At 42.5% G+C, this 21,845-nt stretch overlaps 2 protein-coding genes across 2 annotated transcripts; both read left to right on the top strand.

Annotated features, from left to right (window-relative positions):
• The first annotated feature begins 1,165 nt into the window (after positions 1–1,165).
• On the top strand, positions 1,166–8,847 carry KRT20 (keratin 20). The gene is made up of 8 exons (XM_036269789.1): positions 1,166–1,561; positions 3,475–3,557; positions 5,097–5,253; positions 5,993–6,154; positions 6,283–6,408; positions 7,248–7,468; positions 8,196–8,233; positions 8,750–8,847. The coding sequence occupies exons 1-8, from the start codon at positions 1,166–1,168 to the stop codon at positions 8,845–8,847; spliced, it is 1,281 nt and encodes a 426-aa protein (XP_036125682.1).
• Positions 8,848–15,042: 6,195 nt separating this feature from the next.
• Positions 15,043–21,163, top strand: KRT12 (keratin 12). The gene is made up of 8 exons (XM_036269406.1): positions 15,043–15,627; positions 16,294–16,376; positions 17,353–17,509; positions 18,362–18,523; positions 18,622–18,747; positions 18,858–19,078; positions 20,195–20,265; positions 20,737–21,163. Exons 1-8 carry the CDS (start codon positions 15,112–15,114, stop codon positions 20,832–20,834), a joined length of 1,434 nt encoding a protein of 477 aa, XP_036125299.1. The 5' UTR covers positions 15,043–15,111; the 3' UTR covers positions 20,835–21,163.
• The last annotated feature ends 682 nt before the right edge of the window (positions 21,164–21,845 follow it).

Genomic DNA, 21,845 nt, shown 5'->3' with positions numbered 1-21,845 from the left:
CATATCTATTGCCAATTGAATCTACACACAAAATGAACAAGCAGAACAGAAACAGACTCATAGATACAGAGAACTTTTTGTTGGTTGCCAGATGGGAGGGAGGGCTGGGGGAATGGGCAAAAAAGGTGAAGGGATTAAGAAGTAGAAATTGGTTGTTAGACTGATGAACCTCAGAGGGAAGGAGGGTGTGCAGAAAGAGATGAAAAAGAACTTACATGCATATGTGCATAACCAATGGACACATATAATAGTGTGGGGAAGTCAGGAGCAGGGCAGGAGCAGGGAGGAGGGGGTCAAGGGGGACATCTGTAATACTTACAACAATAAAGTGTTGTTTTTTTTTCAAGTTTTTTTTTTTATCCTCACCCAAGGACATTTTTTCCATTTTTTTTGTTCAGATAGAGTGGGAGGGAGAAAGAGAGAGAAACATCAACGTGAAAAGGACACATCGAGTGGTTGCCACCAAGGTACGTGCCCTTGGCGGGAACCGAACCCGGGTCTCTCTGGACCGCAGGCCGACATTCTAACCGCTGAGCCAAACCGGCCAGGGCAAGTTTTTTTTTTTTAAGTACAAATTTTCAGCTTTAAGATGAATACTGTCTGAGGATCAAATGTAGAACATAGTGACTATAGTAGATAATGCTGTATTGTATAATTAAGAGAATAAAACTTAAATGTTATCACCAAAAAGAAAAAGATTAATTTAAATTTTTTTTTTTAAAGTTGTTCTTTATCACCAGCGTGACTTACTATTATGTAGCCATATCTGTCTTTTTAGGAACCTAAATTATTCATGGAGATTTCAAATATTCTTCATGTGTGTATTCGGATGAAAAAAATTTTCCAAGGCAGGTGCAAGAGCTAAAGAACACACCTTATTTCCTTTTGTTACCTCTGCTGAAAAAAAAAGATATCACCCCTGAGAAAAGCCTCTAAGAAATGCCTCTAGTAGTAATTTCTGGAATGGAATTAAACAGATTGCTGTACAGAGGTGGGGGGAGGAGGGAAGCTAGACAAGGTGGACTGTGGTGTCAATCCTAAGGTGAAATGTCAGCAGAGGAGGAGTTTCTTACTGTGACTGGTATAAAAGGTTAGTTCATTCACCACGGAGGAACAGACTCTCCAGCCATCCTGAAGCTACAGGTGCTCTCTCCTAGGATCCCCAATGGAGTTCACACGCAGAAGCTTCCACAGGAGCCTGAGTTCCTCCTCCCAGGTCTCTCCAGGCAGCCTGTATAGGAATGGGGGCATGCAGCTCCTGGGGACTGCACCCAGCGTCTATGGGGGAGCTGGAGGACATGGCACCCGCATCTCAATCTCCAAAGGCTCAGTAAGCTATGGCAATGATCTCAACAAAGGGGAACTGGTTTTTGGCAATGAGAAGATGGCCATGAGGAACCTCAATGACCGCCTGGCAAGCTACCTGGAAAAAGTGCGGTCCCTGGAGCAGTCTAACTCCCAACTGGAAGTGCAGATTAAACAGTGGTATGAATCAAACGTGCCCAGCATCAGCCGGGACTACAGTGCGTACTACAAACAAATCGCAGACCTGCAGTCTCAGGTGAGGGATGATGCCTGCGTGTTCTACTCCATTGTTAGCTGCATGATCTATCGAGAGGGCGTGTGCATTAGGTGGGTCCAAATGGACCCTGTAAAGCAAATTAGGCTGAAATGCAACATCTATAAAAATGGTATAGTATCATCTACCTTTAGTGCTGGAGTACCTGATTACATAATAGGGTGGCTGTAAATCATCATGCTTTTTAAAGTTTTAAAATCGAATTATATAGCAAATAGGAACATTCATCTTCCAATCTTATAATCTGTAGTTTTGTCATAGTTTACCAAGTCATTTGGGGCTATGCAAATAGTAAACCTTTTTTTTTCTTTTTCTGAAAAAGCTACATTTTTTAAGTGATGATGAATCTTTCTTAGTTTTTCACCTAGTTCCCATCGGCTTTTGAAACCCCAGTTGATTTAGAGTTTCCCCCTTTCATCTATGTAAATGGTATGATACAAGTATTAGACTCCAGTATCGTAGCTTTCGATAATTGAGTGATGCAGGATGGAAATGGGGGGAGGGGTATTGATCTTGGTGACACCTGGATTGTTCAGTGTCCTGCTTAATGATCTGATTGGCAGCAGCCAGCAGTGCAGGAAACACTTCGACAGTAATAAAAGGTTCTATTGCCCCCAATTCAAATTTATTGCAACTGTATCAGAACCATGTCACCCAAGGAAGGTGGAGTTCTCTGTGTTATCAAACATGTGGAATAAAAGAAGACTTTGCTCCTAGCTGAAGATTTCAGCTATGACACAGAGCACTTACACTGCTTCAATATCCTTATCTAATCAAGAACAGTGGCCCTTTGCTTTTGCTTTCTATTTTAACATTCGTTTCCTTTTAGGGCAAAGGCCACTCACCAGCAAGTCTTTTTTTTTGTTTTTTTTGTTTTTTCCTTGTGTTGTATTAGACAGCAATATGACTCGATTCCCATTCTACAGGAAGTGATGTTGGAGGCGAAGGTGTTTGAGTTGCCCTTTCTGCCAACATTCTTCTCACTGAACACTTTCAGAATCAGCCAACCATTCTCCCTACCTGTCTCCTGGTTCCTGTTTCTGAATCTACTTTGGGTCATCCCAAATCCATAGGCACAGCCATTTCTTCCATGTGGCTGGATAGACCGAGTATTTGAAGGAAGCAGTTCTCTCTAGAATGGGATCTGCTGAGAGAGACGTGTCGTTATAACATCTCCTACAAGCAGACTTCCGATCCATGAGCATCTTAGAGAGGTCACCCATTAGGTAATAGCTCCTTAAGAGCAGGGGCTCATATCCATCCTGACAGCCGCGGCGCATGGCACAGCTCCCACCACACGTGTCCATTCGTCAGCCAGTGTTTAGTAGACACTGACTAGGTGCTGGTCAGCATTCCGGGTAATGGGAAATATGATGGTAATTCAGGGAGAAACAGGCAAGGACAAAGGCAACGTTTACCCCGCACAGAAGGGTAAACGCTGGCATGGACAGCTGCGTAGGGCAGAGAGGGCGCAGGCAGTTCATCCGTCCAGTTCTGTTTGGAGGACATCGTGAAGGCCTACAGCAGTGAATGTCTAAGCCGAGCCGTGGAGGAGGAGGGGGAGGAGGAGGGGTTCACCAAGTGAGAGGAGCCCAGAGGAATGTTCTAAGCAGGAACAAAGGCAAGGCACTCAATAAGGTGTGATGCCTCAAGTCGAATTAAAATCTCCTTTGGTAAAATCACAGGAAAGCTGATCAAACTCTGGGACTAGCGTTGCGTTTGACAAAGCTGTTATGTCAAATACCCATGTCACTATTCTTCCTTTCTGTTTTTACATGGAAATTACTGAAATGAACATCATCTTTGATATAGTAGAGGTTGTGTCTGAGGATGAGCGCAATCATTTAAAACTCCTATGCAGTTGAAAATGTCATTCTTTCTCATGTGTTTTCCAGATTAAAGATGCTCAAATGCAAAATGCCCAGTGGGTCCTGAAAATTGACAATGCTAAGCTGGCTGCTGAGGACTTCAGACTGAAGTAGGTTCTCTAATGCCATGGCAAAACTTCCTGGAAAGGAATTTCTTTTAGTCCTTCATGACACTCGGCTTTCCATTGTTGGCAAAGGGGCAGCCACTAAATGTTTCCGGATTCTTGGCATTTAAAGGGTGTTAGAAGCTATCTGGTATAGCCCAGCACTCAGAGCTGTACTTCCCTCCCCCAGGCTTAAGACTTCATCACCCAGCGTGTAACTGAACACCTCCAGCAACTATTATTATTCTTATTGGTTAGCGCTACTTGCTAGAATATTCTTTTTTAGGAACCTGGCATCTACCTTCTCACATATGGAGCCTAACTCTGCCCTTTGGAATCATAACACAGCAATTTAAAACCCTGCATAAGTGTCCTTCTGTTATCGAAAGTGAGTCATTTGTCTATCTTAGGGATTCTGGAAGTGAATTACCCATATTCCCTAACTGCCTACAGGTGTATGACCAAAGTCCCGGGGTGACGTGACTCTTGGTGCTTTCCAGTTTTTCAGTGTTTTAAGATACAGTCTGACCAGCCAAAGAACTCGGACTGTGATTAAACTGTTCAAACAGTGCTCGCTGTCCTGTAGTCATAGCACACTACACGTGATCGGGGTTGTCCTCAGAGCCTGCTGCTACACTAAGGCTTCCGCACCCAAGTGTGTGCAATGCAGCTGCACTAAAGAGTCCTTTACATTTTAAAAGGGCAGCATCTTAATGCTACAAGGGATCAAACAGGAAAAAAAATGAGAAAGCAGATATGAAGATTAAAGCAGTAAAATTCACTAATTCCTGTCAACATCTGAGTGTCCTATTGCATTATCATTTTTGTTTTTGTTTTCTCCTTTTTCTTTACTGATTTTAGAGAGAGGAAAGGAGAGGGAGAGAGAGATAGAAACATCGATGAGAGAGAACATTGATTGGCCACCTCCTGCATGCCCCCCACTGGGGATTTAGCCCACAACCTGGGCATGTGCCCCGATGGGGAATCGAACTGGCGACTTCTTGGTGCATGGGTCAACGCTCAACCACTGAGCCATACCAGTTGGGCAGCATTATCATTTTTTAAACTTGACGACTTTAACAAAAATGGGAATATATAAAATTGTAGAAGAGAATGCATGAATTTTTAAGATAATTTACTTTGGATTCATCTGTTTACAAAGTAATAAAAATAAATTGGTCGTGTATACTCATTAAGTAAATTTAACTATGCATTTTTTAATATCTATAATGAGAACCCTTTGCTCACACAGTGATTAAAGCAAAATTTTTTAATTTCTCTTTAAATATACCCTAGAATTCAGAAACTTTTAAAAGCAATTTCAGATTGCTTTTTTTTAACCAAATCACAGAGATTATATTATGGCTCAAATTATCTGATTTCTAGGTTCCCATGAACATTGTTGAAATGTATAAAGAGGGATACAATGATATATTGAAATTGATATTATTATATACCACATAGAAACCTATCTGGTTATATTAAGATGACCTCTCCTATAATGGCTTCAGGACTCAATTATCTCTGCTTATTCATTAATTTCAGACATGAGACGGAGAGAGCGATGCGCCTGACAGTGGAGGCCGACATCCACGGCCTGAGTAAGGTCTATGATGATCTAACCCTAAAGAAAACAGACTTGGAGATTCAAATTGAAGAACTGAATAAAGAGCTGGTTCTCCTCCAAAAAGAACATCAGGAGGTAAGAAACTATTCAGAATTGGTATTGGGAACGGTGGAAGGGCTATGACAATAAGGAAGAGGAGGAGGAAGATTTGGTGGTGGTGTGATGGTGAAGAAGACAACAATATGAGGTTGCCCCTAACTTCCTTTCATAAGGTTCTGTCAGGGTTAAATAACTTAGAGCAATACCTGGACTGTAAAAAGCCCTGGCCGGTTTGCTCAGCGGTTAGAGCGTCGGCCCGCAGGCCAGAGTCCTGGGTTCCATTCCGGTCAGGGGCACGGACCTCGGTTGCAGTTCGGTCCCTGGCTCTGATCGGGGTTGTGCAGGAGGCAACCAATCGATGCGTCTCTCTCACATCGATGTACATCTTTCTCTCTCTCTCCCTCCCTCCCAGTCCATCTGAAGATAAATGGTAAAAAGTGTCCTTGGGTGAGAATTTCTAAAAAGGCCCTGCCTAAGTTATTATGTTCTTCCTTTTTTGACTCACTCCCAGTGAAAGAAGCCATAAAACTTATAAAGTCTTCTCTGCCCAGCCTCTTCTGGGAACACACTCGACCTTGGTTAGAGTGTTCTTATAGGCTTTATATGAATTATGTTAATTTAATACCAGAACATTAAGTTGTTGGTCTTAGTCACTGGTCTTAATACTAAAATAGAATACTGAGATTTTTATTTACTTTTACTTTAAGATGAGACTATAGAAATGCCAATTTAATTGAAATAGTACTGTAATCAGCCAGGGTCTCCTTTCCCGCAGGAAGTGGACATCCTACGCAAGCAGCTGGGCAGTACTGTCAATGTGGAGCTGATGGCCGCTCCGGGCCTGAACCTCAGCGCCGTCATGGACGAAATGAGGCAGAAATACGAAGCCTTGGCCCAGGAGAACCTTAAGAAGGCCAAAGAAGAGTTTGAGATCCAGGTAATAGCACGATTCTGGAGGATGAGCGAGTGTGTAGAAGCTGCCCTTCCTGCTTCCCTCCCTCATTCTCTCCTGCCTTCTTTTCTTCCTTTCTTACCTTATTTATTTCTTCATTTTTGGAATTTTAGACGGAAACCCTGCAGCAGCAGGTCACAGTGAACACGGCAGAACTGAAAGAATCGGAGATTCGAGTAAAGGAGCTGAGACACACCTACCAGAACGTGGAGATCGACCTCCAGTCCCACCTCAGTATGGTAAGCACACCTCGCTCCCGGCTCTCGGCGCCGTGCGTGTTTACTGAGCGCCTGTGTGAGGAACTTTGAAAATGTGAAGGCCTATAAGAAATAACCTCTCCCCTTGCAGAGCCAGGGAAACAGACCACACAACAGATTACAATTAAAGGACAGAAAGAAACCAAGGGAACGGGCAATGGACCGCAAGGACACAGAGGGAGAAGTCGATCTGGAAGACCTCACAGGGAAAGTGGCATTTAAACCAGATAGGAAACCTAAGATGAATTTTTAAAAGCTAGAGAATAGGGGTACAGACATTCTAGGCAAAGCAACTCAGTCAGCACAGGATAAATTAGGCTGTGGTAACAACCCCCGAATCACAGTGGCTCCCACCAGCCCGCCTCCACGGTGGCCTGGTGGCAGCTCTGGCTGGGGCACACGAGTGTGCGGCACAATGAAAAGAGCCTGCGTTCACCCGTGAAGCTTCTCAGAAAAGCCACTTGTCAGGTTCACTTGCATTTCATTACCCAAAGAAAGTCATCTGACCAAGCCTGGTGTCCAGAGGATGAGGAAGTCCACCCCTCGGCGTGGAGAGGCACCGGAAATCGCAGGGAGGGAAGCAAATACTGAGAACTATAACATAACACACAGTAAGAGAACAGTGAATGCAAAGCTAGGAGCGTGTGACCCTGGCTGGCGGGCTGGGACCGCCTAGAGGAACAGGAGGGAGATGAAGCTGAAAACACGCATGATGCCCACAGTAACTCGCTATAGAAATTCCTCTCAAGAGATACGAAAATTGAGCCGTCTCTTAAATCCAGCTCTCACGTAAGAAACATCCACTTTCCTTGTGCTCCTAGAAAGAATCTTTGGAGAAGACGCTGCAGGACACCAACGCTCGTTATCAGAGCCAGCTGGCCGCCATCCAGGCCCTGCTCAACTCCATCGAGGCGCAGCTGATGCAGATCCGGACGGATGCGGAGCGCCAGAACAGAGAGTACAACGAGCTCCTCGACATGAAGATCCGGCTGGAGCAGGAAATTGCTACTTACCGGCGCCTTCTGGAAGGAGAAGAGATAATGTAAGGATCTGTGAGGATCTTAGAACCAAGGGATGTGTGTCAGTGTCTACCTGCTGGGCTATTTTACCGTGCACACATCACACCATGTCCCTCATTCCCACGCACCAGTGCCATCCCTGGCACAAAATATACACCAACATCAATAGCCGCATGAAAATATACCCAAAAGTACACACACCCTAAAGATACCAAATACAGGCTTTGTACTTGAGGTTGTGTTGTAGGGCAGAGTTAGAAGAGGTTATACAGACGAGGAAGATTATGCTAATGGTAATTTTTATAATTCATACATAATGGAAAGCACAATAACTTTTTACAATTCTCATTGAGAGGTTGTGAATTGCACAGCAGGCCCCAGAGGTCTGTGGGAACCAGTTTAAGCATCATCGATGCAGCTGCAACTCCCCTCAAATACCACACCCAAGGAAATCACACGAGAACACAGATTGCAACTTCCACTGTAGTTTCATTACTTTAATTAGAAAAGCTTCTAGCATGTGTTAAATGGGTCCATTTTGAAGCTATGTATTTTCCAAGTTAAAAAGGAAGAAACTCAAGTTAGAAGAAACAAGCATAGTAAAGGGGGGTGAGGGGGACAAACAGAATTAAAACACACATCACTCAGACTTAATTTTGAAACAAAAAAGGCGGGATAGTGCTTCATTTTCAAAATGGCAATAACACTTTTCTTCTGTTTCTTTTTCTTTTCTTAAAAAACAAAACCCAGGACTACAGAACATCAGATAAGCATCGCGGGGGAGAGAGGTAAGTGCTCTAATTTTCACACACTTTCTACAAGACTGAATTCTCCCTCAGTAGCTTACCACTTATTATCGGCCGCTGGGGGAAAGGAAGGGAGCTCAGTTCTCAAGTGAGCAAGTGCTCCCCTCGGATTCTGAACATCAAGCATATCACATAAAGAAAACCTCCCTGTGGGAAATTGTCACACTCCCTATGATGGGGTGGCCTTCTTGGCCCTATGCTATTGTCCTGAGACATCCTGAGGTCTTGAAAATGAAAAATTAGATGAGAATGTGCATTTTGCTTAATTCAATGTTGTATATTTCTCTTTGGGGGCGGGGACAGTAGAATATGTATAAATTTGGGAACAGTGGCAAATTTTCTGCATTTGTTTTCAAAATGGACTGAAGATCATGTCAGAAAGAGAACATTTTTCTGAAAGGAAAAAAATACATACAAAATAATAATCGAAAGTTAAATATTATAAACTAGCAGAGTTATGTGTCTGAATTAACATTTTATATTTACATCTAAATTCAGATATAAAGAAAACCAGGAAGATTAAGACAGTCGTGCAAGAAGTAGTGGACGGCAAGGTTGTGTCGTCCGAAGTCAAAGAAATGGAAGAGAGTATATAAACCCCTGCCAAGAGATGCTGCTGAAGTCTTAGAAGAAGTGTAGCTATAATTTTTGCTCCCTCCAACGCGGCCGTCAGAAAGCACCATGAATGCTTTCTAGTGATGAGGCGGAGGGGGCAGCCCATGTATCTATCAGTCTCTGTAATTGAACATAAATGTTTTACGCAAAGGAGCTGCAAATTGCCAGCAAAAATGAAATGCAATTAGCATTAGGATATTTAAAACATCATTACTGCCATCTTTACCACGGAACACATTAATTACAAGCTATAGACCACCTAATATCAATTCATTACTGTTCCTGAAAATTACAGCACATTTCAATTATACTAAACCTCATGGAGAAAAGAAGCTATACAAATAAACCTCTCTCTCATTTTTCGTGTTTCTGAACTGCAAAATCTCCTTTCCGGGGCCCCTGGATTCTTGATTAAGGTGATCTCTTGGTATATGTCATAGAATTTTTAATATCAGTACAATTCTGCTAGCTTCAAATTATATCTGCTTTTTTCCATGATCTCCACTGCCTTTTAATACTCAACTTGGCTCTTTGAATAAGTTGAGAGTCAAATTCCAATCATTCTGCTGAGCAGAATAAGAAAGAAGTATTATTATGCTTGAAGTGGGAGTAGATTAAAAGCAAAATTAGTGAAATACTTCTCAAGGAAGAATGCTTTTCCTGATGATAATAAACTGCATAAATCATTGGGTTCTCTCTTTCGTTGTATGGTGAGCATATATTATGTAACGTTGTTTCTCACTATTTTTCATAACAACTTTAACAAGTTGTAACTCACATACATAAAATTCATCCTTGTAAAGTGTACCATTCAGTGGTCTTTAGCACATTCACAGGATTGGCAGCCATCACCACTGCATACTTTTAGAGCATTTGACCATCCCGAAAAGAAACCCAATTAGCGGTCACCCCCACTCCCCGTCCTCCTAGCCCCTGACAACCACTGATTCACCTCCTCTCTCTATGGATTCGCCTAATCTGGACATTTCATATAAATGGAATCAGGCAATCTGTTCTTTTGTACACAATGTCTATAGCAGCATTATTCATAATAGCCAAGAAACGGAAATGATTCAAATGTACATCAACTGATGAATAGATGAACAAAAATGTGGTATATTCATACAATAGAATACTATTTGGCACTAAAAAGAATGAAGTACTGACACAGGCTACAATATGGATGAACCTTGAAAACGTTATGCTAAGTGAAAGAGGCCAGATACAAAAATATGCTTACTGCATTCTCACACTTTTTGCATTTTAGTGAGTAATAACTCTCTTGCAAATGTTTACAGGAAAAATTAATTTTCCCTCTATCATTGTAGTCATTGTAAATGAATAGGTTGGATTTAAATTTTGATATATAAGTTTGTAAACAAATAGGATTTTGAGTGTGATTACTATATTCAAAATAATGTGATTCACTTAAGAATACTATCCACCATTTATTGAGCACTTACTATGAACTAAGCATGTGCCAGGCACTTACAACCAGTTCTCATTTACTCTTTACAATAACACTATGAGGTAGAAGGTACCAGGTTGAATTATATGAACTTGACAATATGTGATCAGTTTTGACCTTCAAAAATAGCAATTTTGTATGGCTTTACCTTATCATATTACCCCCATTTTATGTATGAGGACAAATGAGAGTTATATATGAAGACATGAAGTACTGTATGTACTTTCCCAAATTAGCAGTTAATGAGTAATAGAGAGAGACCAAAGCTCAGGGCTGTTTGTCTAATTCATCCTGGGCTTTGGGAATTACTTCTACACTGAGCCTTGCAACATCTAAAAAGAAGACTGACATGGAATTATAGAAAACCAAACCCTGATACCCTTTTAAGCAGCTAACTACATGACAGCTACTGAGTCACACTTGCAGTGAGCACTGGCCTATCCTTAGCTGTTTTGTTTTCTTCTTTTTTTTTTTTATCCTCACCCAAGGACATTTTTGTATTTATCTTCAGATAGAGCGAAGAGAGAGGGAGGAAGGGAGAGAGAAAAACATCCATGTACTGGTTGAGAGAGACACATCGAGTGGTTGCCACCCACACGACCCCAACAGGGGCCGGGGACAAACTGCAACCGAGGTACGTGCCCTTAGCGGGAACCGAACCCGGGTGTCTCTGGACCGCAGGCCGCCCCTCTAACCGCTGAGCCAAACCGGCCAGGGCTTTAGCTGTTTTGTTTTCTAATGGTCATTTTCACCAGCCAGACACTTACAACACCCCATTGTCACCAATGGCCGGCTAACATCACACAGCACAAGACATGATTCAGCACAACTCTTGTCGGAAAAGATGGTCTTTTCACCCACTCTCATTCCTTTGCTTTTCAAAGAAGTAAAGAGGTTTCACCCTCATGTTTTTCTAAATGTCCTTCCAAGTCACTCTACTTATTAAATTGCTTTTAAAGGTGTTAAGAACTTTCAGAAGTGAAGTTCCTTTTTCACCTACTGGGACTCCTTCCAAAATAGCCTGAAACTTGGCCACGAAGATACCAGAGACTGTGAGTCTGATCAACAAGAAACCTCCAGAAGATGGGTTTGAAATGCACCAGGCCTGGCCATGGTCACATGGGAATAATGATGCTTTGTTAAAAGAGGTAGAATTATTATTTTTAACTCAATTTGTCCTGCTGGCATGGCTCAGCGGTTGAGTGTCGACCCATGCACCAAGAGGTCGCCGGTTTGATTCCCGGTCAGGGCACATGCCCAGGTTGTGGGCCTGATCCCCAGTGCGGGGCATGCAGGAGGCAGCCAGTCGATGTTCTCTCTCATCAATGTTTCTATTTCTCTCTCCCTCTTCCTTCCTCTCTCTCTAACATCAATAAAGGAAAATAAAAAACTTTTTTAAAAAATCAATTTCCTATCATAAAAATAAAGATCAATCCTTGCCTTTAGTTTCTTCCAAGTAATCTTTCAATGAAAGTAGATGGACTATGCATACATGTGGAACTAGATGGTTCTACCTGTGATTCTACCAGTACTTACTGTGTGAAAATGAAGCATTAATCTCTGTATATCTATGCTTCTTATATGAGCCAAGAAAAAGAATAGCATGATCCTGTTTCTGACAGGCAGGCTGATCCAGAGAAGATTTGTAGTCCTTAAACATAGGTCTCTTGATCACCCATTATAATCATCATCAATATATTTTACGACTTTATATGAAATCATCAGTGCAGAAGTCACGCTATCACCCTCAGAGAGAATCCCGAGAGGTGAGGTTAGGATAGACAAAACAATTTTTTCTGGGCTTTGGGAATTGCTTCTACACAGAACCTTACAATGTCTACACAGAAGAATGACATGGAATTATATAAACTCAAACCTTGACCAGCGTCACCCTCTGCTCTCACCCTTACTCACTTGGGGGTACTCTCAGGTACCTGTTTACACCCTCAAATAACATTTCCAACTTAAAGCACTAGTTAGTGATTTCTATTTTTTAATTTCCCTTCAAGCAACTGTTTTCTTTCCCTCAGACTCGTTTCTAAGATTCCCCGCACCAGTGTATCATGTTATCTTCCTCTCTCCCGCCATACACAGTCTTTCCCCGCTGTTGAGAACCACGGAGCTCTGAAGGCCAAGAACTCATCCTCCAGTGTGACCCCTGGGGTCCTTGCTCATCTTCATCTCAAAAGCACAGGATCTTAACATTTTACTCACAGCAAAAGAGCAAGGTGTTACGGACCACGTGGTCACAGAATGGCAGAACGTGAAAGGTCTGTCTGTCTTTAACTCAGATGCAAAATTCTGCGATCCAAGACCAGAAAAGTAACCAATATGACATGAGGAGATGAACACACATTTTACTTAATAAAAATCTAAAGATTTACAAATACCACATAAAAAAATTATCTCTATTTTTAATATTCCCTAAACTCTACAAAAATGAAGATAATCTTTTTGAACAGTTCACCCTGGTTCTGATCATTTTCCTCTCCGCCTCAACTTACATAATCACATTGCCAACAAAACCAAGATTGTTTCTCTTTTATACATTCCACCTGCCTACATTTCTACAGCTGTCAAAGAAATTATTTCCACTTCTACAACCTTCAGAATAGAGGCTTGATTATTTAACTTAGCCCTCCCTCCCTGCCCCCCAAAAGAGAACCACTGAAGAAGAAATATTTCTCTTTTCAACTTCTGACATTGCTCCTCATTTATAATTGAATTCAGAATAAATCTTGGTCAAAGCATACCAGTAAATTAGAGCAAAGTCATTTTCAAATGAAATGAATTTTAAATGACGCTTTCGAGCATATTAAGGATTAAGTTCTTTGAAGTGAAATAACTCCAGGAGTCCATGAATAAAGGTTAGCCAAACATGAGGCTGTGATGCAGGATAAAAAATGAGTTGGACATAGTCCCTACCTGAGAAATTTATAGACTAGGATAATATATATATCTATATTTTAATATTTTCTCTTTATTGATTCTAGAGAGAGAGAAAGGGAGAGGGAGAGATAGAAACATCGATGAGAGAGAACATCGATTAGCTGCTCCAACCAAGCGAGCCACTCAGCCAGGGCAAGGACAATGCTTTTTGGAAAAGGAAAGAGTTAAAGCTGCTGGTTGATGTGCAGGGCAGAAACCCAGTCTTGCAACTGAGGAGTCACAATGACCTTCTCTCCTTTTTGTTTTCACTGTTAAGCCGTAGGGTTGTCATCCACAGAAGGCACTTCAAACCTGGGTCCTGTCTTTGTTACCCTCTGACTGTGTGGCCTTGAATAAGTCACTTAACATTCAGACCCTCAGACTGCTCATCTGTAAAACGGGATAAAAGTGTCCACCATAAGTAGTTGCCATGAGGGTTAAAAAATGTCTGTAGATCACCTGGCCCAAAGTCTAGAACAGAGTAAGTACACAATAACCATTGAAACAAGGACGAGCTCAGCCAAAACGCTGATCATGCAGATTGAAGGAACCCTTGGTAAATGCAAGGCTGAGGCCCTACACTTCCGTGTAACAAGTTTTCCTTCTCTCAAGAAATGAACAAATGCATGATGGCCTCTCCCGTCAAGCTGAGTCTGCACAGATTGCTGCACCCGCTCTGTGTCTATTTGGAATGAGAATATGTACGTTCCACCCATCTCTTTATTTGTAAATCCCACTGGCTTGCTCTTTGGAACTTGTCATTGGATTTCACTACAGGTTCATCATTCCTGCCCCTGGGAAAGTGACGAAAAGGGGTCACAGAATCCTTCCATTTGCCAGAATTGATAGTGGGTGTTCCCTACAGAGGTTTGACATGGGCTTCTCGGTAACCCCTTTGCCTTTGCCCCAGATCACCAGAGGGTACTGCCAGCTCTGGCTCAGGACCGGTCACAGGACTAAAGAACTTCACCTGGAGGGTGGGGGCAGGGGTTGAGGGTGTAAGCGCGGATACAAATTTCAGTATCCAAAAAAAACAGCTGTATTTTGAGAAACGAGCAATGCTAGTGAACAATCAGGCAAGGCTCCTGATTTCATGGAGATTACTAAGAAGGTTAATTCTTCTGTACAGGAAGATCTGCTGAAAATACTATAATGTTCTACCCCAAAATAGCATTTTTCAATGTTTAAGGCATCTGCTTTCTGAATCAGAAAGAAAGGAACTATGCAACATCCTAATGGCAATGTTTTTAAATCCTTGAAAATTCTAATTTCGTTTTCAACCTGGAAAATGTATTTATTCCCAAATGCATTTCACAACTGCTTCTAAAATGATATTCCCTAGAAGATAGACTAGATCATGAGTGGATGGTTTACACAGAGTTTTCTAAGGGAAATGAATAAAAAATATGAGTGAGGAACTTTAAAAAGCTTATGGTTGAGAAAGAAGTACTCATTAATTTATCCATCAAAAGTCACTCATTACTTTTCCTACTGCGCGTTAGATACTGGGCAATGCTGAGAATACAGGCAATAGAATAACCCCCTTATGACAAATTCCTTATGACAACCTATCTCTACTCCACCCAGATTTTTTTTTCTGTATATCAATTATGTAATGGACACAATTATTCAATTATTTCTATGCCAGTGAATTTTCAATATGCATTAATCATTTAGGTGCTGAGTTGGTCAAAAGGGGGGACATTATATTTTTGAATGCAGAGAGTGAACTTTTCAACTGCAGCACCCATTTCGTGATCTATAAAAGGATAACCTTTCTGCCTTGCTGACACTGCTTCCTCTCAACCTGGGGCCACCTTCTCCAGGCTGTGGTCTCTCCAGCGCCAGCATGTCACTCTCAGTGCAGAACAGTGAACTGTCCAGGCGGCTGTCTTCCCAGAGTGGGACACTGGGCAGTGGTTATGGGGGAAGTGCCCTTGGCTTTGGAGGCAGCTATGGGGAAGGTTTTTCTGCTGCTTCCATGTTTGGTTCTAGTTCTGGCTTTGGTGGCGGCTCTGGATGTTTCTTTTCAGGAGGACTGGGCACTGCTATTGGGGGAGTCCTGGTGGGGGGCTTTGGAGGCCTGGGGATTGGATTTGGAGGAAGCCCAGGAGGTGGCTCTCTAGGTATTCTCTCTGGGAATGATGGAGGCCTTCTTTCTGGATCAGAAAAGGAAACCATGCAAAATCTTAATGATAGATTGGCTTCCTACTTGGATAAAGTGCGAGCTCTAGAAGAGGCTAATACTGAGCTGGAAAACAAAATTCGAGAATGGTACGAAACACGAGGACCTGGGACTGCAGACCCTGGGTCACAGGATGATTATAGTAAATACTACCCACTGATTGAAGACCTCAAGAAGAAGGTAAGAATGTGGTTTTTGGAGGGGCTTTGGGAATTATGTTTTATTTCTATTTTTTTGCTATTACAGTGTTTTATCGTGATAATCACCATTTAAAACGAGTATTTTTTCAATTCAATTCAATTTGGAGCAATTTGTCATATCGAGATATTTAGTTTCATTTTATCATTTACCATAAAGCGACTCTATTTCCACTATCTTTCTGTAGGAAATGTATGTTCCTTAATTTTTAAATATTCTATAAATATACATTCTTTTAAACATTGAATTGCCTTAAACTCTTAATAAAATAGCACTTAACATCACCTAAAAATTTCCTGTCAAGCCCTGGCCGGTTTGGCTCAGCGGTTAGAGCGTCCACCTGCGGTCCGGAGAGACCCGGGTTCAGTTCCCACTAAGGGCACGTACTTCGGTTGCAGTTTGTCCCCGGCCCTGGTTGGTCGTGCGGGTGGCAGCCACTCGATGTGTCCCTTTCGCGTCGATGTTTCCCTCTCTCTCTCTTCCTCTCTCTCCCTCCCACTCTGTCTGTACAAAAAATGGAAAAATATCCTCAGGTGAGGATAAAAAATAAATAAATAAATAAATAAAATAAAATAAATTTCCTGTCAAAACATAATCGCATCATGGCGATCTTACAGCCGTGTTTTGTGTGTGTTCCCGTTTTGCCAGGTCGCTTCTGCCCACATCGGAAACGCCCAGCTCATTTTACAGCTCGACAATGCAGGACTGGCTGCCGACGACTTTAGAACAAAGTGAGTTGAATAAAAGATAGATGAATGCAAATTGACATGTCCCACCATTTCTTCTTATTCCCTATTTTCCTGCCTTCATTGACGGTAAATATTTCAAACCTGCAGTTCACACGCTCCATACCTTGAGTGTTTTGGTAAATTTACACTGGGCTTTCTGGGCAGTAACTAGATTCAAACAAAACTCACACATGACATGTCCTTAAGTGTAAGTTGCTTAAACTTAGGGCTATGGATCACCATGTTTGTAATTTGCCACTGACTCATGATGTGACTTGATAATTCCACCAACGTCCCAAACCTCAAACTTCCATGTAGAAAAATGAATTAATAATGATTTTGCCTGGGAGTTAAGTAAAATGATCTTTTTCCTGGTGACACATACACCTAAAATATTAACCATGCACTTATTTTTATATTCTCGCCTCCTTTCCCATACTCCACCCTCTGGACATAAAGAAGAAATACTAATGTCCTTTCTGCTCCACAAAATTCCCACACAGGAGGTAGCGGTGGCGATGATCCTGAACCTGCACAATCTTGGTAAAAGCCACTAAAGAAGCATCAATGTTTTAAATTAAATCATGAGTAAACGTTAAGCAAAAAAAAGATGAATTATTATTTTATTTCCAACTGCTTTTAGGATTCTGGCTGAAACTCCTCGAGAGGGGCTGCTACTGTTCACAGCCAGGGCAGCCAGCCAAAGGGGGCATTGTTCTCGGGGATGCGGTGCCGCTGGGGTTCACTGCTGGTGGAAAAGTGTTACCTCATGATATTTTCCATTCTCTCCAACCGAGCAGTAAGCTAGCATTTAAAGAGGAAAGGAAAAGTTATAAAAGCAAAAACAGCATCATACATCGCAATGCTGCCATTTCAAAATAGTCCCACGGGTTTATGCACAAACTAGCCCTGAAGAGGGCCGGCGCCCTATTCGAATGGGTGTGTTGAGTCCTTAAACTGTTTTGCACGTGGTTTTCAGGTACGAGAACGAGCTGGCCCTGCGCATGAGCGTGGAGGCCGACACCAACGGCCTGCGCCGGGTGCTGGACGAGCTGACCCTGGCCAGGGCCGACCTGGAGATGCAGATCGAGAGCCTCGCGGAAGAGCTGGCCTACCTGAGGAAGAACCACGAGGAGGTCAGCCAAAGGCGCAGCTTCAGTTTCAAATTTGCAAATGTGGAGTTAGAACAGATAGAGAGGATACATTATTTCTCTGTTAAAATGGCCATTTGTTCTGAATTCTTGTGTGTGTGTGTGTCTGTGTGTGTGTGTGTGTGTGTGTGTGTGTGTCGGCTGCTGGTGGTAATATTAATGGCAGTTCCTGTTAAAGTTTAGCAGATTAAAGGCACTTTCTGATTTTGTCATTTTCATCATTAGGTAAAGACAATAAGAATTTCAATTACCCTGATCTAGTGATTTTTGTTTTAAAATTAAAAACAAATATAATACATAATGTCATATATTTAGAGAAAGCGGCTATAGCCAGGGTGATGCACACTCGAACTCTGATGTGCCAGAGTGTCAGAGCCTGGGATATAGAACGGACATTAATCATGACTCCAGCCACAGGCTTCTAAAGAGCTTTCTACCGGAAGTCAGTGACTGTTACATGTGAGAGCCTGGGTACTGTCTGCCACCCCCGGATTGGCAGCTGTAGCTGAAACCCCCAAAAGTACTGTTTCTACCAGAACTTCCCTTCTTATTGGCCCTGGATCCCCAAGAAGCAGGTCCAACTCATCCATTAGGCATGGCAGGCACAGCACCTCGGGCCCATGGTAAGTTTAGGGGCCCAGGAAAAGGTCTTAAGTTCTTTTTAAATCAAAAGAAAGATATTCGTTTTTAGGTTTGAAAAAAAGTTTTAATACATTGTATTAATATGTTTGTCTTATACCAACGCAGTCATAAAATACGTTTACTATTTTATATTGAAGACGAGGCCCAAGAAGGCATAACGGGCCCCTGCGCCCTTCTCTCCCTTGCTGTCCGCAGGAGCTCCAAAGCTCCCGGTCCCACGGCCCGGCCCAGGTCAGTGTAGAAATGGATGCTGCCCCCGGAGTGGACCTCACCAGGCTCCTCAACAACATGCGGGCACAGTATGAAGCCATCGCTGAGCAGAACCGCAAGGACGCAGAAGCTTGGTTCATGGAAAAGGTACCGCGGACAAAACAAAAGGCTCCGTTTGGTACATTGGCAGACAACCCGTCAGGGCCGCGCTCACACGTGCCTCCTGCCCCTCTGTTCTGTGGCAGAGCAGGGAGCTCAAGAAGGAGATCGGCACCAACACGGAGCAGCTTCAGTCCGGCAAGAGTGAGATCGCCGACTTGAGACGCGCCTGGCAAAACCTGGAGGTTGAGCTGCAGTCCCAGCTCGCCATGGTAGGGCCCTCGCAAAAAGACGCAATATCGGCTTCCAAAAAAAATGTTGCATCCAAGTTATGTCAGCCCCCTCCATCCTTACGTCTGCGCCATTTCTCTCCCGCGTGCAGAAGAAATCCCTGGAGGACTCCTTGGCCCAAACCAAGGGCGACTACTGCGGCCAGCTGTCCCAGGTGCAGCAGCTCATCAGCAGCCTGGAGGAGAACCTGCTCCAGGTGCGCGCCGACTCCGAGCGCCATAGCGCCAACCACCAGCAGCTGCTGAACGCGAAGGCCCGCCTGGAGCTGGAGATCGAGACCTACCGCCGCCTGCTGGACGGCGACGCACAAGGGTGAATAACCTCAGTGGCTGACCAACACAGTACACCTGATGCAGTTGGGGGAGGGGGCAATAGAAGAAAGGGTTCTATAGTTGACAAAAAAAAACATGCCTTGGATTTATTAATCGCTCTACACTTTTCAAAGTGTTGTCATTCATTATTTTACTTGATAATAATTCATAAAGTGCTGGGATAAACAATGGCACCAAAGGCAGAGGCCTACTGCAAAGGAGTACTAGAAAAATCAGCCGGGCCAGTGCGGCTCAGTGGCTGAGTGTCGACCCATGCACCAAGAGGTCACCAGTTCTATTCCCGGTCAGGCACATGCCCAGGTTGTGGGCCTGATCCCCAGTGGGGGGCATGCAGGAGGCGGCCAATCGATGTCTCTCTCATTGATGTTTCTAACTCTCCTTCTCCCTTCCTCTCTCTCTAAAAATCAATAAAGAAAAAAAAATGTTTTTTAAAGACAAGAAAAATCACCCGTTTGTGTTTGGATAGCACTCTCCTGATGCTACAAATAATAGCCACCTGAACCATCTCCGACCTACTGTAGCAAACTTTCCAAAAGTCATAGGAGCTTGGCCCAGTGGAAAGGACTCAAGACTACAAATCAGAAATCCAACTTCTGAGGCCAGGGCTTCCATTAATTGCCACTTCGCTTCCACTTGAGGTGCCACTTCGGGCAGGGTTAGAAAACAAAGGTGCCCGGCACCAACTGATGACTCTCAGGGTGCAGCATTCAATCACTTCTTTTTTTCAGTTATAACACTAGGACATTGCTTTTGGGGGCGGTCAGTTGAGTTTATTTAAATTTTATTTTTCAATTACAGTTTACATTCAATATTATTTTGTATTAGCTTCAGGCACACAGCATAGTGGGTAGACAAGCATATACTTTATGAAGCGCCCCCCCCCCCCCCCCCCAGTATTCCCAATACCCACCTGGCACCGTACACAGTTAACTACAATATTATCATTCAATCATTCTTGATCAAGACTTGGAATGCCTTTCTCATTTGGCCATAGATTTATGTACTTTTCTAACTTTTAACTCAAATAGGAAACTCCTTATTTTTCCTCATTGCAGAAAGCATGATGTGCTATCATCTCTCTCGTTTTCTTTCGCAGTGACGTTCTGGGTGAAACTTCTCCTGGGACAGACTCCGAATCTCAAGCGCAGCCCACGGATTCCTCTGAAGGTGTGCAGCTTCCCTAAGAATCACTTAGAATACGTCGCTTATTAATGACTAAAACTATAGGATCTCGTTGAATATTGCAGTATTATGAATAACTTAAAGTATATTTATATTCTGAGCCAAGGAAAAACATTTATGCATCCCTGCAGAAAATGAGTAGTCTATACTGTATTAAAACCTTTGGCAAGCCCAGGAAGAAAAAAATCTACTCTGCAAAAAGGCATTATGAGCATCAAAAGTACTTTTAAATGCTTAAACATATTTTCATTTGTGCATAAGACAGCACTGAATACATTTCATTTCCACTGAATAAAATACATTCTTTTAGAACGCAAAAGTCAGTTTTGAAAGTTTAAATGTGATGTGTTGTATCCGTCAATACCTAATTAAGAAGGGTCAGTTAACCAACAACCGGTTTTGGATGAACATTTGAAACACTAACTTTTGGCCCCTTTGTTCCATCTTTATCTTCAGACTCTACCAATACCCAGAAAATCAAGGCAATTGCCCACACTGTGGTGAACTACGAGGTGGTCTCATCCCAAGTTCAGGAACTCGAAGAACTAATGTAAAATTTCACAAGATCTGCCTGCCCCATGATTGCTTCCTTAGGAACAAGAAATTTACAAGTAGTTATTCCTTTCAGAGTAAGATGCTATATTAGTTCACTCTCTATTTTTGTCTGTTTCATTTTCTCTGGATTCCGATTCACTTTGAGTCCTTTTTGAATTGAAACAGTATTTAATTATGAGTCATCATGGCCATGCCAGTCTCTATAACAAACCCAAATTTCCTTATATCTTTCTGGATATAGTCTTTTAATAAACTTTCTTCTAGTGATTTTAATCAAAGGACCTTGATCAAGTAGTATTATTTTAATAAAGTTCATTTTAAAATATGAGTGGGCCCAGCCAGTATGGCTCAGTGGTTGGGCATCAACCCGTGCACCAAGAGGTCGCCAGTTTGATTCCTGGTCAGGGCACATGCCCAGGTTGTGGGCCAAATCCCCAGGGTGGGGCATGCAGGAGGTGGCCAATCAATGTTCTCTCTCATCAATGTTTCTATCTCTCTCTCCTTCTCCCTTCCTCTCTCTAAAATCAATAAAGAAAATAAAATATTTTGAAAATGTTTTTAAAAAGATGAGTGGTAATAATGTGAAATCTATACCTTCTTGATTCCAACAATACCGCCAAGGGCATAGAGAGGGGTTTGTGAAACACCCATAAGAAAAGTAGATAAATACTGGGATAAAAATGTCGAAGTTTGAGATTAAGTTAATAAATTCCTTTTTGACGCCCTTTTCTTTGTACATTAGCCCATCAAGTTTATAGCAAAGTTATATTGCCCACTGCAGGGTGTAATAGTTGTCCTGTTAATTTTCTAGGATCTTCTTTCATTCAATCAAGAAACACTTACCGAACCCCTCCAGTGTGCCAGACCGGAGACTCTTCCAGGGGCGGTGGTACCATGAGACAGGGCAAACAGAAGTTCAGAGAGCACACAGGGGAGAAAGTGAGCTATATGTCGGGGGCAACTAAATGCTTCATATAAAAACTGACCAGGCAGAGAAAGGAGAATGGGAA

This window comes from Molossus molossus, unplaced genomic scaffold (genome assembly GCF_014108415.1).
Source record: "Molossus molossus isolate mMolMol1 unplaced genomic scaffold, mMolMol1.p scaffold_m16_p_19, whole genome shotgun sequence".
Taxonomy (NCBI): Eukaryota; Metazoa; Chordata; class Mammalia; order Chiroptera; family Molossidae; genus Molossus; species Molossus molossus.
The sequence above is the reverse complement of the archived record's forward strand: the minus strand, read 5'-3'. Positions and strand labels throughout refer to the sequence as shown.

What these genes read in the sequence shown, in the direction of transcription:
- KRT20 (XM_036269789.1), top strand. Translation starts at nt 1,166, where the DNA reads ATGGAGTTCACACGCAGAAGCTTCCACAGGAGCCTGAGTTCCTCCTCC. An exon ending in TCCAAAAAGAACATCAGGAG is followed by an intron (nt 5,254 to 5,992) that starts GTAAGAAACTAT and finishes CCTTTCCCGCAG; the next exon opens with GAAGTGGACATCCTACGCAA. An exon ending in AAGAAGAGTTTGAGATCCAG is followed by an intron (nt 6,155 to 6,282) that starts GTAATAGCACGA and finishes TTGGAATTTTAG; the next exon opens with ACGGAAACCCTGCAGCAGCA.
- KRT12 (XM_036269406.1), top strand. Translation starts at nt 15,112, where the DNA reads ATGTCACTCTCAGTGCAGAACAGTGAACTGTCCAGGCGGCTGTCTTCC. An exon ending in TGAGGAAGAACCACGAGGAG is followed by an intron (nt 17,510 to 18,361) that starts GTCAGCCAAAGG and finishes TGCTGTCCGCAG; the next exon opens with GAGCTCCAAAGCTCCCGGTC. An exon ending in AAGCTTGGTTCATGGAAAAG is followed by an intron (nt 18,524 to 18,621) that starts GTACCGCGGACA and finishes GTTCTGTGGCAG; the next exon opens with AGCAGGGAGCTCAAGAAGGA.